Below are 14,115 nucleotides of genomic sequence, written 5' to 3' on the forward strand. Positions count from 1 at the left end.
TACAAATTATTCCATTTTGATAAAGCCATTTTTAGGCAATTAATCCCTGATTTGATTACTTCAGTTGATAATTATTGCAATTTTGAATTAAATAAAGCATTTTGGCATGTTAAAATGCAACTATTTACAAGATTGCACAACGGTTAAAAATATATTTGAAAATTTAGAAAATCACATAAAAATAAATTTGAATTTTAGAAAATCGTTGAGAAAATTATAGCAAAAAGCTTTCAACATTTAGCACATATTAAGCTTTTATTATAAACTTTGATAATTAATTTTGAAAGTTTAAGAAAAGCATGACTTTACATAACATTTTTGGATTTTTATTCTCAATCATTCCAGTTACATCTAGAATATTTATTAAGAATCCAAAATTGTTTCTCCTCCAAGTCACAGTCACAAGCAAGCGCATATTGAGTAGACGACTGCATTGAGAAGCTTAACACAAACTCAGCTTCCCCCACCAATTGCTTAAAAAAATGATCGCTTTTAAGTCTTCAATATTTACTAACAGCATTTTAGTTTACTTTTGATCGTTCGCTAGTCCAGAAGCATAAAAAGAAGTGAATAGCATAAAAAAAAAGTTTGCAAGAAAAGAAACCGCGGACAAAAAAAAGTCTTAAATTAATTTTATATTTTAATTCAGATTGTTGCATTTTCTTGTCTCATTGAGTGTATAAAGTGCATCATCTGTTTAGTAAATTATGTTAAGATACGTGATAATAGCACTGGCACTAACAAGTGGTAAGTTGTAATTTACTTCTGTCAAATGTCATACACTGTTGCACACATGAGTATCGTGCATATTGTTGAGATTTGAGAGTGGAAAGTGATGAAAATGATCATTATTGGGGGAAAAATGTCCAATTTGAATTAATTATTAATAATTTATTAATTTTTGTATCTTGGGCTGTAAAATAAACACCGATGACAAAAAAATTTAGAAATTCAAAAATTTTTTGAAGAAAGTTTTTTACACTTTATAGTGATGTTAATGACGATGACGATGATGATGTAAAAACAAAAGCTTGAGACGATGCTTTCATATCGCAAAAAATGCTAATTTTTATCTAGATGGACGTTTAATATTAAAATAATCCGATTTAATGTCCTTAAAGTCCTCGTCAAAAACATGTTATTGATTCAGATTTAAATTGTTTCACGAGCATGAGTTCAATAAATGCCATTGGATGTATAAATATGGGTTTATGTCTGTAACATTCCATAAGATCAAGCAGGGGGTCCTGAGATTTGAATAATTATATTCAAAGCATAGACCCCCTTGACTTCAAATTATGGATGTCATTGAACAATTCTTGAGAATCTTCAGTAGACAAGCACACGAGGGTGCAAATTCCTGTCATACTTGAAGAGCAAAAATACTAGTTTTTAATATATTCCCAAAAAAAGAGAGACGAATAAATTAAAGATCATATACACAATAGTCTCCGCTGTCCGTCCGAAAAAAGAAGATCAAATGAAAGTGAAAACTGTTATGTGGATTCATATCTTCACTTCCATACCTGTCTTCTATCTTTAGATTACTGGTTTTTTGTCGTTTAGCACTGTGTCAGACGTATTATGGAAATTAGGAGAATAATCATTAATATGCAAATCGGAAGAACTTGTAGTAAAATATCAGTTTTCGGCAAAAAATCCGTTTTAGAATATATGCAAAAAAGACGTGATTATTCTGCCAGCAGCCATTTTCATTTTTGGATATAAAGAATGTTGTTTTTCAAGAGCTACTAAGAAATGAGTTCATTACGAAAGAATGCAATGACAAATGGTAAATCTTTCATAAAGAAATAACGAGAAATAAAGAAGAGGTGTAAGAGTAATTCCACCTTTAAATAATGTACCAATACAACATGCTTACATCTTTCATTCCATAACCTTGGTCAAGGATCAATAAGACATTCGTTATTTATTTATTGGAAATATCATCTCATTGTAGAGATCGGTGGCTCCCATACAGTAACTAAAAATGCAATTGAGTACATACACTCACAGTAGGTGGGCTTGGTAACATGAGACAAGTCTCAAGTCTTCAATAGATTGCAAAACTTTTTACTTCTTCATATAAAAAAGCATATCTCACGCTAGGTGTAGTTAAGAAAAGAAGAAATTGCTACGGATGATATTTTACGAGTGAATCTTTAATGTCATGTATTATCATTTAAGATGTGCTATTTGTTGCGACATGTAAGACCTTTAGTAAACATTTAGTAAGTTTTTTTGGATACTTTTGATGTCGGAAACTTTTATTTTTTCTTCTTTTTGGATCGATGTTGGCACTTATTATGAAATTATTTCAAGTGACATTCCTAAAGAAGAGTCTTTCCAGCTGAAACTAACTGTATCATTTACTTTCTATATACATCCTATAGTTCCTTAAAGCAGAGCTTAAAGTTAACTTAATTTATAACGTTCATTTAAGATTTGAATTGTATTTATTGATCATAGTTGAAAACCCCTATTTATACAAAAAGTCAGTCTGTATTTGAATTCCAAAGAATAAACATTATTGTGAAGAAATAAGATCCGTAAGGAAGTTCTTTTGATTAAACTACATTTATACAATTACATACATTATTTGGCTTAAACTTAGTCTTTAAACTCAATCTTCCAAGCTAAAACGTCTTTAAACTTTTTATTTCCTTTAAACCTTAAACGAAACACAAAAATACCTCAAGCCAAAAACACGAAAGCTTCCTCGAGGAAAAGTTCAGGCTAAGAAAGCAACAAGTGACATAATCTTCATTCATAATTGTAATCTCTCGATTTTTTAAAACCATCCAATGAGTAGATGATGATAATTTAATAACAATAATAATAAAATCGCAATGTATTACGACACACTGACATCACATAGGCTTAAGACGGTGTTAAAGACTCTTTTATCTGTTTATGAGTAGTTGCAGACATTTTATGTAACAATATTTTCTCGCATGGAATCCTTCAGATCTTTATCTTCTTCTTATTCTGTGTTTTTGCATTTTATAGGCAAAGGAATCGATGAAAGCACTTCCATAATTTTCTACTATAGCTTTAATAGTCATTTTGTACAGTTTTCTTATTATAGCTCTGATTTTAGCGAATTTTATGTGTCATTTTTGTAAATCACATTTCGCGATTTTATTAAGTTGCATAACATGATAAAAAGCAGTCACTGAGCTTGCAACAGCTAAAAATTATCACTGAATTTAATTTTGTAAGACATTTTGAGGTTAGAGTCATATGACAAAGGGAAAAGGAATATTAAATTCAAATCCCTTCTCTATTGCCTCAATTAACATAAAATTAAATGCTAATAAAGTAACTAGACACGCGGAAGTTATTGTATTCAAGATAATAGCATGTATTAATAAGTGACAAATCATAAGAAATTGATCCTATAATATTTACCAAATCTCTTGTTCGTTCCAAAATCTCATTTATTATAATCCACTGACTTAAACACGTATTTCCGAAGAGATTAACTAAACGCATACAATGAGGCAATGAATGAAGTCGGCATTCAGATTTTTCATTTCGCATTGGCAATTAATTCTGACTTTAAGATATTGCATTTACTTCAATGTTATTGGTTCTGTAGAAAAATCTGTGGCGCCAATTTAATTAAATTGAATTTTTGCACGGAAGCAATAACAATAATTTTTATAAATGACAAATGATTACTAGATTGTTCTGGAGCGATTTCCTCTTTTTTTGATGCATAATTTGCCATCTTTTAAATTTTTAAGGTGAGGTTCACATGAGGGTTAAATATTCAAGAACTGTCAAAAGAGAATCATACTTGAGACTATTTTTTTTTTGGTTTGATTCCGTCAAGGATGCACACCTTTTTAGCGCTTTATAATAAATATCAAGTTGCTTTATAAAGGAATAATGATGCAACATTGACAAGCACTTAACCATGATTTAATTATCCATCCTCATTCGACATTTGTTAACTCCTCAATCCTAGTCAATTTCTCAATAATAATTATACAGCCAATCCTTATGTTCACAACCTTGTCATGTTCTACATTAATTTATGTGTATTTACACTTAGTAAGCAAAACTTACTTTTTTAGAAACTCACTTTAATGTGAGGTAATGATCAATATGTACGGATAATATTCATTGTATAACATGTAAAGTTGTTAATTTATGCGGAAGGATATAAGAAGTTTCTCTTTTCAAAAACGAGATTGTTGGTGACACCCTAAATTGGAATTCATAGTAGCTTATTATATATACAGAGTTACTTTCCATTTTAATTTACAAATTAATTAAGTTTAGAATCTTAAATGTCAATGTTCCGAGCGACGCAAGTGAGCTCTAAGCTTTTAAGGCTTCATCAAAGCGCTTGCTAACACTAAATGTAAGTTGCGTCTGTAGGACATCCATATGGCTTTCAAATTCAGGCAGCCTCCATTTAATGGAGTCTTAAAGACTCCATAGCCTTAGGTCCTAAATTCACTCATCCAGTAATAAAACCAGCAAACCATAGTCAAGCCCAATGGATAAACTCTATAAATATCTCAGTTCCATCTGTTACTAAGTCAACATCCACATTTGCCATCTACAACACTAAGCCATCTACGATTATTTATTCATATTTATATTTTCTATCAAATGCTTATAACTGTGATATGCAAATTAAAATGCAAAGGAATGCCATGACTATTGACATTAAAAAAATTCGGAATCAACCGAGTCGATGTGATAAGGAAGCGTTAAAGACTTGTTTAGACATATTTCTTTTTTTTCGGGAGGTCTTTGGCATCTTTAAGTAAAGATTTATTTTGTATCACTACTGTGATATTTTTCGTCATGAGTACAGCCTCGACAACAAAGAAGAAATGTAAATACGAAAAAAAATGTTGCAATCGCTTTTTTAAATGGAAAGTGAAATGTCAACAATTGTGAAGATTTGCATGTAAATTGCACATTTTTGTAAGATTTTTGTAAGCCCGAACATATTTCATTTAATTTTTGATTTTTCCTTTCTTTTTTCTCTCTCTCACTCCCTCTAATATTTAACCTTCATGAAATGCACTTCTTAGAAAAGCAACGCATACTAAATAAGTTGGCAAAATGCGCGATTTTATAAAGAAAAAATAGAAATATCGTTTTGTGAAATTGATTGGAATGGCGCTGAAATTTGTGTTTGCTAGAAGAATTAGCAAATAGACAATAAATGCCGTTCGAAGGCAACAATCATCAATTTCGCCACAAGAAAGTCAAATGTATTACACACTGCCAAATACCAATAACAATATTTAAGCTTTTATGCTTCTTTTTTTTGCACAAAGTGAAAAAGAAGATACCTACGTCAACTAATTTTTTTTTTTTTGGATTTTACATTACCTTCACTTCAACTCTCATATCGACTCAAGCTTGATTTCTTTTTGGACGACAAAAAAAAAAAAAAAATATGAAAATGTGTTCAAAGTGTTTGATGCTCAGCAACAGTCAAACTTGTCAACAACCAGCCATTTGATGAAACGTGAAACGTTTAATTAATTATGGATGAATTTTTTTTGTTGTCCGCTAAAGCAATTGATTGGGAAGAGGAAAAAAAAAGTCAATGAACTTTTGGCTTATATGCATTTTTGGTGCTGTAAGCTGGTGTGGATTAAAAGAGCAAATGTCTTGCAATATTATTATGAGTTATGGAAGATTCGTGTCTTTAGTTTTGAGGGATAGTTCATAAATGGCATCAATAGATGTCAAGCGTGTCTTGCTGCATTTGTGCTGTGGTCTACTGGGTTGAGAAAGAAGGTTTAAGTGTGCTTTTTGCCGCTTTCCCTTACAATCTCGGTAGCTCAGTGGTAGGAACATTCGATCATAAATCGCAGGATGTGTATTCGAGTCCCAATCGCGCAATGTTATGTGCACTTCCCACAACAGTAGTAAGGTTCCGAACATGTCTCACTCCATCGTTCCTTCCATAAGTCAAGTATTACTACTATAAGTACATTACCCCTAAGTGGCATAATTATTAGCTATTTCCAGAATTTCTTAGTCACGATCATGACACCATGAAGCTATTGACTATAAATTCACATTCAATATATTGTCCTTTGGATTTTTCCAAGTCAACTAACAATGTAACGCAACATGAATGATTTATAACGGTTTCGATCAAATATGATAGATAAATGGAATTTGGAATTACTAAGCTTTTTAACCTTTTATTAATCCCTGAGAGCTTATGAGTTACCATTAAATTTATGAATTAGCACTAAACTCTTTGGAAATTTTTCTGACTTATATGGCATTGAGATTGCTACATTCTGAATCATATTTCTTTGCATCCGTAAAGCAGGGTGAATGCTAGTGACTACATTCTTCTACAAATTAATAATTAAGTATCAAGTTGCATTCCATTTGACTCATATTGGCATGACTTCATTTAATTAAATGATTTAGTCTATAAAATTAAGGAGTAGCATATTGATCTGACGGACTTCGGATTATAAAACTAGTTAAGTGCTTCGTTCTAGTTTCAGAATGCTTCATTTCGACAGAATAATTAAGCGATCAAGTTCCTATTGTGAGAATTCAGGTTTAAAAGAATCGAGAATTGTCATTTATGTTTCTCGAAGAATTTTATTTACATTCTCGTTCTTACCAAACTAAGCAACAAGCTTACCGTTCATCTAAATAACAGATGCACAATATGAATTGGCTCCAGAAATGTCTGGAACTCCAATTCAATTTTGTTTTCAAAAAATGAAAATATCTTTTTTTTATTTTGATAATCGAAAGTAGATTTCAGCTTTCTATATTTCAACAATAGGACTTGATGATAATTTTACCCTTTCCTGATCGCAGATCATGCACACTTGTGTATCTTGTTGCCAAAACAAATTATATCCACGGATACATATTGATTATGACAATTTCATGTTAGAGATTTTTCGGCTAAACAATGGGATTAGCCTAGCCTATGTCATTGTTGTAAAAAGTTTGAATGACTTTACATAAATGTAACATCAAGAAAACATGGATTTGAAGGAAAAAGAAATTTTTCCACGTTATTATAGTAGGCGTTTGAAAATGATCATAATAAGCATGTATTAACATTATTTGGAAATTAATAAATATGATAAATCACGAAGTTTAAAGAGAAGTCTGTATCTTGCATAACTTTATATAATTAATTGATTCGAGGATGTGAAAAATTACTGCCATTTTTATTTGCCATATAAAACTTGATCATAGGAATTTACCGGCATTTAAAATAATCTTCACCTACTTTAATTCTACATCGTATACATTTATATGTAGATTGGACATAAGAAAAAAATCTTGAGTTCATCAGAAATTCAGCGAGAAAATAAAAACTGCACACGCACACACGTATAGGCATCGAAAAGAAGCAAAAACCCGAAATTATTGCATAATGACCTTAAAAGAAGACCTGTTTATGACTGTAATATTTTTTCGCATTGATAAATAATTTTTACAATGAATGAAGAATTATTGTTAGATGTTATAATATGTCAAGTGGTGCTTCTTCTACAGTTTTATGAACTTTTCCTTTCATGTCATCAATGTGTTCAATGTGGGGTCGTTGATAAATAACGTGGATCCATAATAGACAATCAGTTTACTCATCTAAAAGAGCTTACTCATGAGTATTCTGTTACTTCACTTACTTCGCTAGCCGTAGAGATCAATTGTGATCAATGGCTTCCCTTATATGTCGTCTTAAGCTGGTTCTATCTCTGGAATTTGTCAGCTAATTTCCAATACCAATTACAATACTGTCTCTATCAACAGCTTCCATCCATAAATATACTCAATCATTATAACTGATCATCCTCAATTTTGTGAGCCTATGACACTTGTCGGTTCAAATTTATTAGAGCTGAGGTGACTGGACTTTGAAAGTTTGTGCTCCAAAAGTCCATTAAGGCGCCAGTATAATTCAGAATTAAGTTGTAGCACCTTCTCAATGGAGTCTTGTCAACTACCCGAGCAGACAAGGATTGACACCTTAGTGGTAAGCCTCGACTGAGCATCTGGTACATGTCATTTCCAACAACTTTTGGCGTCACACTAGCTAATCTTTCACTAGTTATCATTCCCAGAGTTATATCTCTTGATCATACTTATAAGCACGCTCTATTAGTTCAGTATGTTCATTGTCTGTTACTCCCTATTAGAGGTCTACTGTTAAGTGATTAACTGCTTGCAATAGAGTATGCTATTTAGAGACCCCACAGCCTCGTAGGAGTACATCACCATAGGATGTCATTTATGAGCAGCACCTCAATTGGTATGACATATACGAAGAGAGACGCAACCTTTAGTGCTCAAGACATGAGTGCAAAAATGTGAAGGAAAAAAAAATAAAAAAATTTGCAAATGTAAAGTGCAGTTCTCTATGAAAAGATGATGATGACTATGATTAACCTACTTAGCAGTTTCATTATTTTTCTCATCGCAGATTCATTATTTCTTTTCACGAATTTTCTATTCACCTTCAATTCAAATTTTATTTTGTTTTTACATAGACTAACTGCACCGCATGAGAGAGTGAGAGCAAGCAAGAGATATATATTTGAATTTAATTTTGTGAATCTATGGGATTGCCTTGTATGGCATTTGATCTTGAAATAGGCGGTACAATTTGTTGCATCACAATTATGTGCTTCTAGGCACATCTAGGTTTGGGAATAACCCCCGAATTATTCATATGTATAGATATACATGAAAATTAAATTATGCATTCCACAGTTGATGCCCATTTATATTAATATATTTATGTAGATATCTTAAAAGAAGAAATCACATCTCATCAAGCTGATTAAATAACTTTCAATTTCATTCGCGGAATGAAAATATTTTTATATTTATTTTAATATCACATGCATATACAGTGTGTGATATACATATATAATTACACAATCTCTGTCTTTTATTTTATTTTATTTTTATGGATCACATTTTTGTTCACTTCTCTTAAATCGGCGATATTTTTATGGCACATTTTATTTTCGCACAAGATTAATTCAACATTTTTTTTTCTTTGTATCCACAGCCAGCGCATTGCGTGTAAAACGTCAAGATTCAACAACAGCCAAGACTGAAGAGTCTTTCGAAAAAGAATTGTGTAAAGATAAAGATGCAGGTGAATGGTTTCGTCTAGTCGCTGGCGATGGAGACGCTTGTCGTGATGTCATTCAATGCACATCATCGGTAAGTCTGAGACTTGATATTTATTTTTTATGTTAATGAGCTTTCATTCTCTCCGTCCGCGAGATTTCCTTAATTACTTCCTATTTTATAATAATATATAATCTTATATTTTCGTAGGGTCTACAAGCTATTCGTTGCCCAGCAGGTTTATTCTTTGATATTGAAAAGCAGACATGTGATTGGAAAGATGCTGTAAAGAATTGTAAATCAAAGAATAAGGAGCGTAAGGTGAAGCCACTTTTGATTACTGACGAGCCACTCTGTCAGGATGGTTTCCTTGCATGCGGTGATGGTAACTGTATCGAGCGTGGATTATTCTGTAATGGAGAGAAAGACTGTAACGATGGATCCGATGAAAACTCTTGTGGTAAGTTAAACAATCATGTCATCACACCCCGCGACAATCGTGACATACTTTCAAGTTTATTATCGCACCTCTAAATAATTATTAGTTGATTGATCAACAATACATCATAGACTTATGTGATGAAGCTGTTGCTGACATTCAAATGTCAATAATAAATAACGAGTTTAAAACTTGCACCCGGAAACGTTATTTAAGTCATTCATTTGGGTAATTGATTTATATTTTTCATGTCATGCGATGAGTTCGAGACAATAGCTGCTTATTCTTACTGTGTTAATCTTTAAATGCATTGCAAATTTATAATGTCTCAATTATTTGTGGTAATTGACGCATGTTAACGAAATATGAAAAATGGCATTTAAAAAAATGGCACTAGCTTGCCTATTAAGTGAAACATGCATTCATGCATGGAAAATATCGGAGAAAATCATATTTCTTGTTGTATTAAAAAAAAAAATAGTTCTTAACAAATCGCAAGGTTGTTCTCCTTGAGGGGTCGATTTTAAAATACCAGAAAACTCGAATGACATGTTTTAATGTGACAATCTACCTACTTACTTATTTTACGTCACGAAAGTAAAATAAATACACATTCATATATATTATTAAGGTGTGATGGAGATACGTATATACGTTATAAAGGAAGGGGAAAGTTTTTGTAAATTCATTACCGGTAAACTTTACAATGCAAAAAATTTTAGCATTTAAATTTATCACGCTTTTATTGTCTCTGCCTTTTTTTAATAATCTAAAAATTGCCGGCGCCTCATATATCATTAATGATGTTTATGATCATCGACATCATTAAGAATTTCTCCGTCTGATGATTTCAGAAAATGAAGACTTTTGCAGGTTGATTGAAGAAAGGGAAAAAAATGGAATTAATAACATTATATTTTAATTGTTTTCAGTGGGAATTAATGAACAAAAAGTTATTGAAGGTCTTTTTTTTCCTTTCATCATTTGACTTTCACATTTTCTTGCATGTTTAACACACATTGTTGAATTTTTAATGTAAATTTATTTATTTTTTTCATTTGTAGATGCTGAATCCGATCCAAATCGTGCACCTCCATGCGATCCTGCCGTGTGCGTTTTACCAGACTGTTTCTGTTCAGAGGATGGAACCAGCATTCCCGGAGGTAAATTTGATGAGCTTTCAAACTTCTTGTTTCTACTTTCTGATCTAGAAGATTCTAGGTCTTTTGAGGGTCGTTCATAAATGATGTTCATTAAGATTTTGATATTTGCAATCTTTTGTCCTGACAGGCAATGAGTATCGCGAGTAGACAACAATACGTTATAACTAGATTAAGGTCTACTTCGCTAGACTAGTTAATGACTAGCTCTAACGTTTTTTTGTCCACTCGGGTATATTCACCTAAATGAGCATGTTCATGAGTATAATTGAGCATACTCAATTTTATGACCATTCTCATAAGCATGCTCTTTGTCTACCAAAGTTGGTAGTGCTACTTGGTTTCCCAAACCTCAATCCAAAGCTCGGAGAAGTTGACTCAAAATTTATATGCATTCAAGTCTACTGGAGTAGTCTTTTCCATACAAAATTGGATTCGACATCGAGCGCTAACCAAGCTCTGACTTAATCACTTAAAAGTCGAATGTCATAAGTGAATGACCATTTCAATTAAGTAGAGATTATCATCAAAAAGAGACTTGCATTACAATTTTTAAGGATATAATATCATTAAATGAAGCAACGATCAATTTAATTCCATTGATTAACCAACAGATTGCACATGTCTTGATAATAAATCACAATTTTAATAATTCCTTTCACAATCCTCTGCTCGGCTATTATATTGTCATTATTTTTATATTTCTGCAGATATTCCAGCCAAAGATGTACCACAAATGATTACAATCACTTTCGATGATGCCATAAACAATAACAACATTGATTTATATAAAGAAATGTTCAATGGAAAAAGAAAGAATCCAAATGGATGTAACATTAAGGCAACGGTATGGTTAAATTTTTATATTCGAACTTTATGCATGTGTATTATATAAAACTTGATTGATATATTCTTTTTTTTACAGTATTTCGTATCACACAAGTACACAAATTATTCAGCCGTACAGGAACATCACAGAAAGGGACATGAAATTGCAGTACATTCAATTACGTAAGTTTTTATTTCTTTTTTGGCATTTAAATATTTTTTTTTTTTATTTAACTCTTGGATATCCATAAAAATAAATTCCAACATTTTATTATACAGACACAATGATGATGAGAGATTTTGGTCAAATGCATCTGTTGATGATTGGGCAAAAGAAATGGCTGGCATGCGTATAATTGCTGAAAAGTTTGCCAATCTTACTGATAATTCAGTTGTTGGAGTTCGTGCACCATACTTGCGTGTCGGTGGTAACAATCAATTTACAATGATGGAAGAGCAAGCATTCTTATACGATTCAACAATTACTGCACCACTTTCAAATCCACCTCTATGGCCTTATACAATGTACTTCCGTATGCCACATAGATGTCATGGTAACTTACAAAGTTGCCCAACAAGAAGTCATGCAGTTTGGGAAATGGTTATGAATGAATTGGATAGAAGGGAGGATCCAAATATTGATGAAGATATTCCAGGATGTGCTATGGTAAATTCCTTTAATTATGAACTTACCTGAATTTATGATCCTAAATGTTTCTTAATGACTTCCGTAGGTTGATTCGTGCTCAAATATCTTGACAGGTAAGAAACAAAGAACAAAATTTGGTTTAAATGTCAATGTCTTATGCTAATTTTATATTATAGGTGACCAGTTCTATGCCTTCCTTAATCACAATTTCGAGAGACATTACGATCAAAATCGTGCTCCTCTCGGATTATACTTCCATGCCGCATGGTTGAAGGTAAACTTCTTATCATAATTTAAAGTCCATTATTATTCATTAGCAATTCATTTATTCAGAACAATCCAGAGTTCCTCGATGCCTTCTTATATTGGATCGATGAAATCTTAGCTAATCATAATGATGTCTATTTCGTTACTATGACACAAGTTATTCAATGGATGCAAAATCCAAAGACATTAAACGAAATCAAGAACTTCGAACCATGGAAGGAGAAGTGCGCTGTTGACTCAAATGCCAAGCCAGCTTGTTGGGTTCCAAATACATGCAGATTAACATCAAAGGAGGTGCCCGGCGAATTAATTAATCTTCAAACTTGCGTTAGATGTCCAAATAATTTACCGTGGTTGAATGATCCAACTGTAAGTGCTGATGTGGATATGACATTGATGATTGAGTTATAACTGTTGTTTCTTTGTATTTTAGGGAGACGGGTTCTTCTAAAAAAGCAATATCTAATTAGCAGATGAATGTTGCATCACCTTATATCTGTGTATACTGTTATAGAATCCTACTCTAAACTCAACAAGCCTATTCTCAGTTTTTTTATTTTTTATTAATTCCATAATTTTTAAGACGTTTAGTTTGTCTTATGATAATTTAATAGAAATTTATTTTTATTACTTATGTATTATGTGCCAGATTATAGTATTTTTCTTTTCATATTGTCTTAATACGTAGTTTCCACGCAGTCGTTTGGCAATTTTTCAACAAACGATTTTTTGCAAAATTTTTACTTTCTTTTGTTATTTATTCCCATTTTTTTTTTTCGTGCTTATATTGTCTTGAATTGTACTTTTTAATGAGTGTAACTACTTTGAGGAATCAGTTAAGCTAGATTCTTCTCTATTTTTGTTTTTTAAGGCTGATTCTGAGATTGTTATGAATTGGGATCTTCGGTCAGTATTAGATCCGTTTTTAAGCTACAGAATGTATTAGAATCAGCTATTGGGAATATTAAAATTAATACAATTGTAATTTACTTTGATGCTCTAATGTAGTCTCATTTTTATATTTTATTTACTTAATTAATACTTCCGATGATCCAGTAATCAAACAATTGATTATATTCTAGTTTAAACTGCTTCAATTTCTAATAATGATTGCATGATTACTGATTATTACTGGAGTTATAGTACATCAAAGTAGATTATGAATAATATATGAGTAGATGCACTAATTAAGAAGCTCATTTCTGTTTTTAATTCTTTTTGATATTCTTCTGATATTAATTAATATTGTTTTGTGAGATTGAAGTCAAGTTAGTTGAAAGTTATGCTGAACTGAAATGTACTAGACATTATTAACATTTTGCAACAATAGAATTTCAATAAAAAAATTTTAAAAAACATAAAATTCTCGTGTTATTATTTTCCCAACATTATTAAATTGAGGGTAATACGTAAAAGACCTTCAAGATATACTTCATTGTAAAATCGATATTGTTTAAAAATAGAGTCACTGAACCTGTCATATCACATTATGTATAAAGAATGTATATTTTCTTCTTATCACAATGCAAAATTTTGAAAATATTTCATCATCCAAAAATCCATTTGAAGCACCACACATGTCAAGTATGTAAACAACTTAATGTAATTCAAACTTTTTATCAATGCACAATGTTATCAGATAAACATTTATTTTCGGATGT

The 14,115-nt window shown here is 31.5% G+C and overlaps 1 protein-coding gene across 1 annotated transcript; it reads left to right on the top strand.

Moving 5' to 3' along the window:
- Nucleotides 1-521: 521 nt before the first annotated feature.
- On the top strand, nucleotides 522-13,372 carry serp (chitin deacetylase-like protein serp). Its single transcript, XM_070653411.1, has 11 exons — nucleotides 522-747; nucleotides 9,047-9,204; nucleotides 9,322-9,571; nucleotides 10,615-10,713; nucleotides 11,421-11,557; nucleotides 11,636-11,721; nucleotides 11,818-12,205; nucleotides 12,273-12,300; nucleotides 12,364-12,461; nucleotides 12,521-12,823; nucleotides 12,888-13,372. Exons 1-11 carry the CDS (start codon nucleotides 708-710, stop codon nucleotides 12,903-12,905), a joined length of 1,605 nt encoding a protein of 534 aa, XP_070509512.1. The 5' UTR covers nucleotides 522-707; the 3' UTR covers nucleotides 12,906-13,372.
- The last annotated feature ends 743 nt before the right edge of the window (nucleotides 13,373-14,115 follow it).

This window comes from Chironomus tepperi, unplaced genomic scaffold (genome assembly GCF_022539635.2).
Source record: "Chironomus tepperi strain 1889 unplaced genomic scaffold, CSIRO-AGI_Ctep_v1 contig_68, whole genome shotgun sequence".
NCBI lineage: Eukaryota > Metazoa > Arthropoda > Insecta > Diptera > Chironomidae > Chironomus > Chironomus tepperi.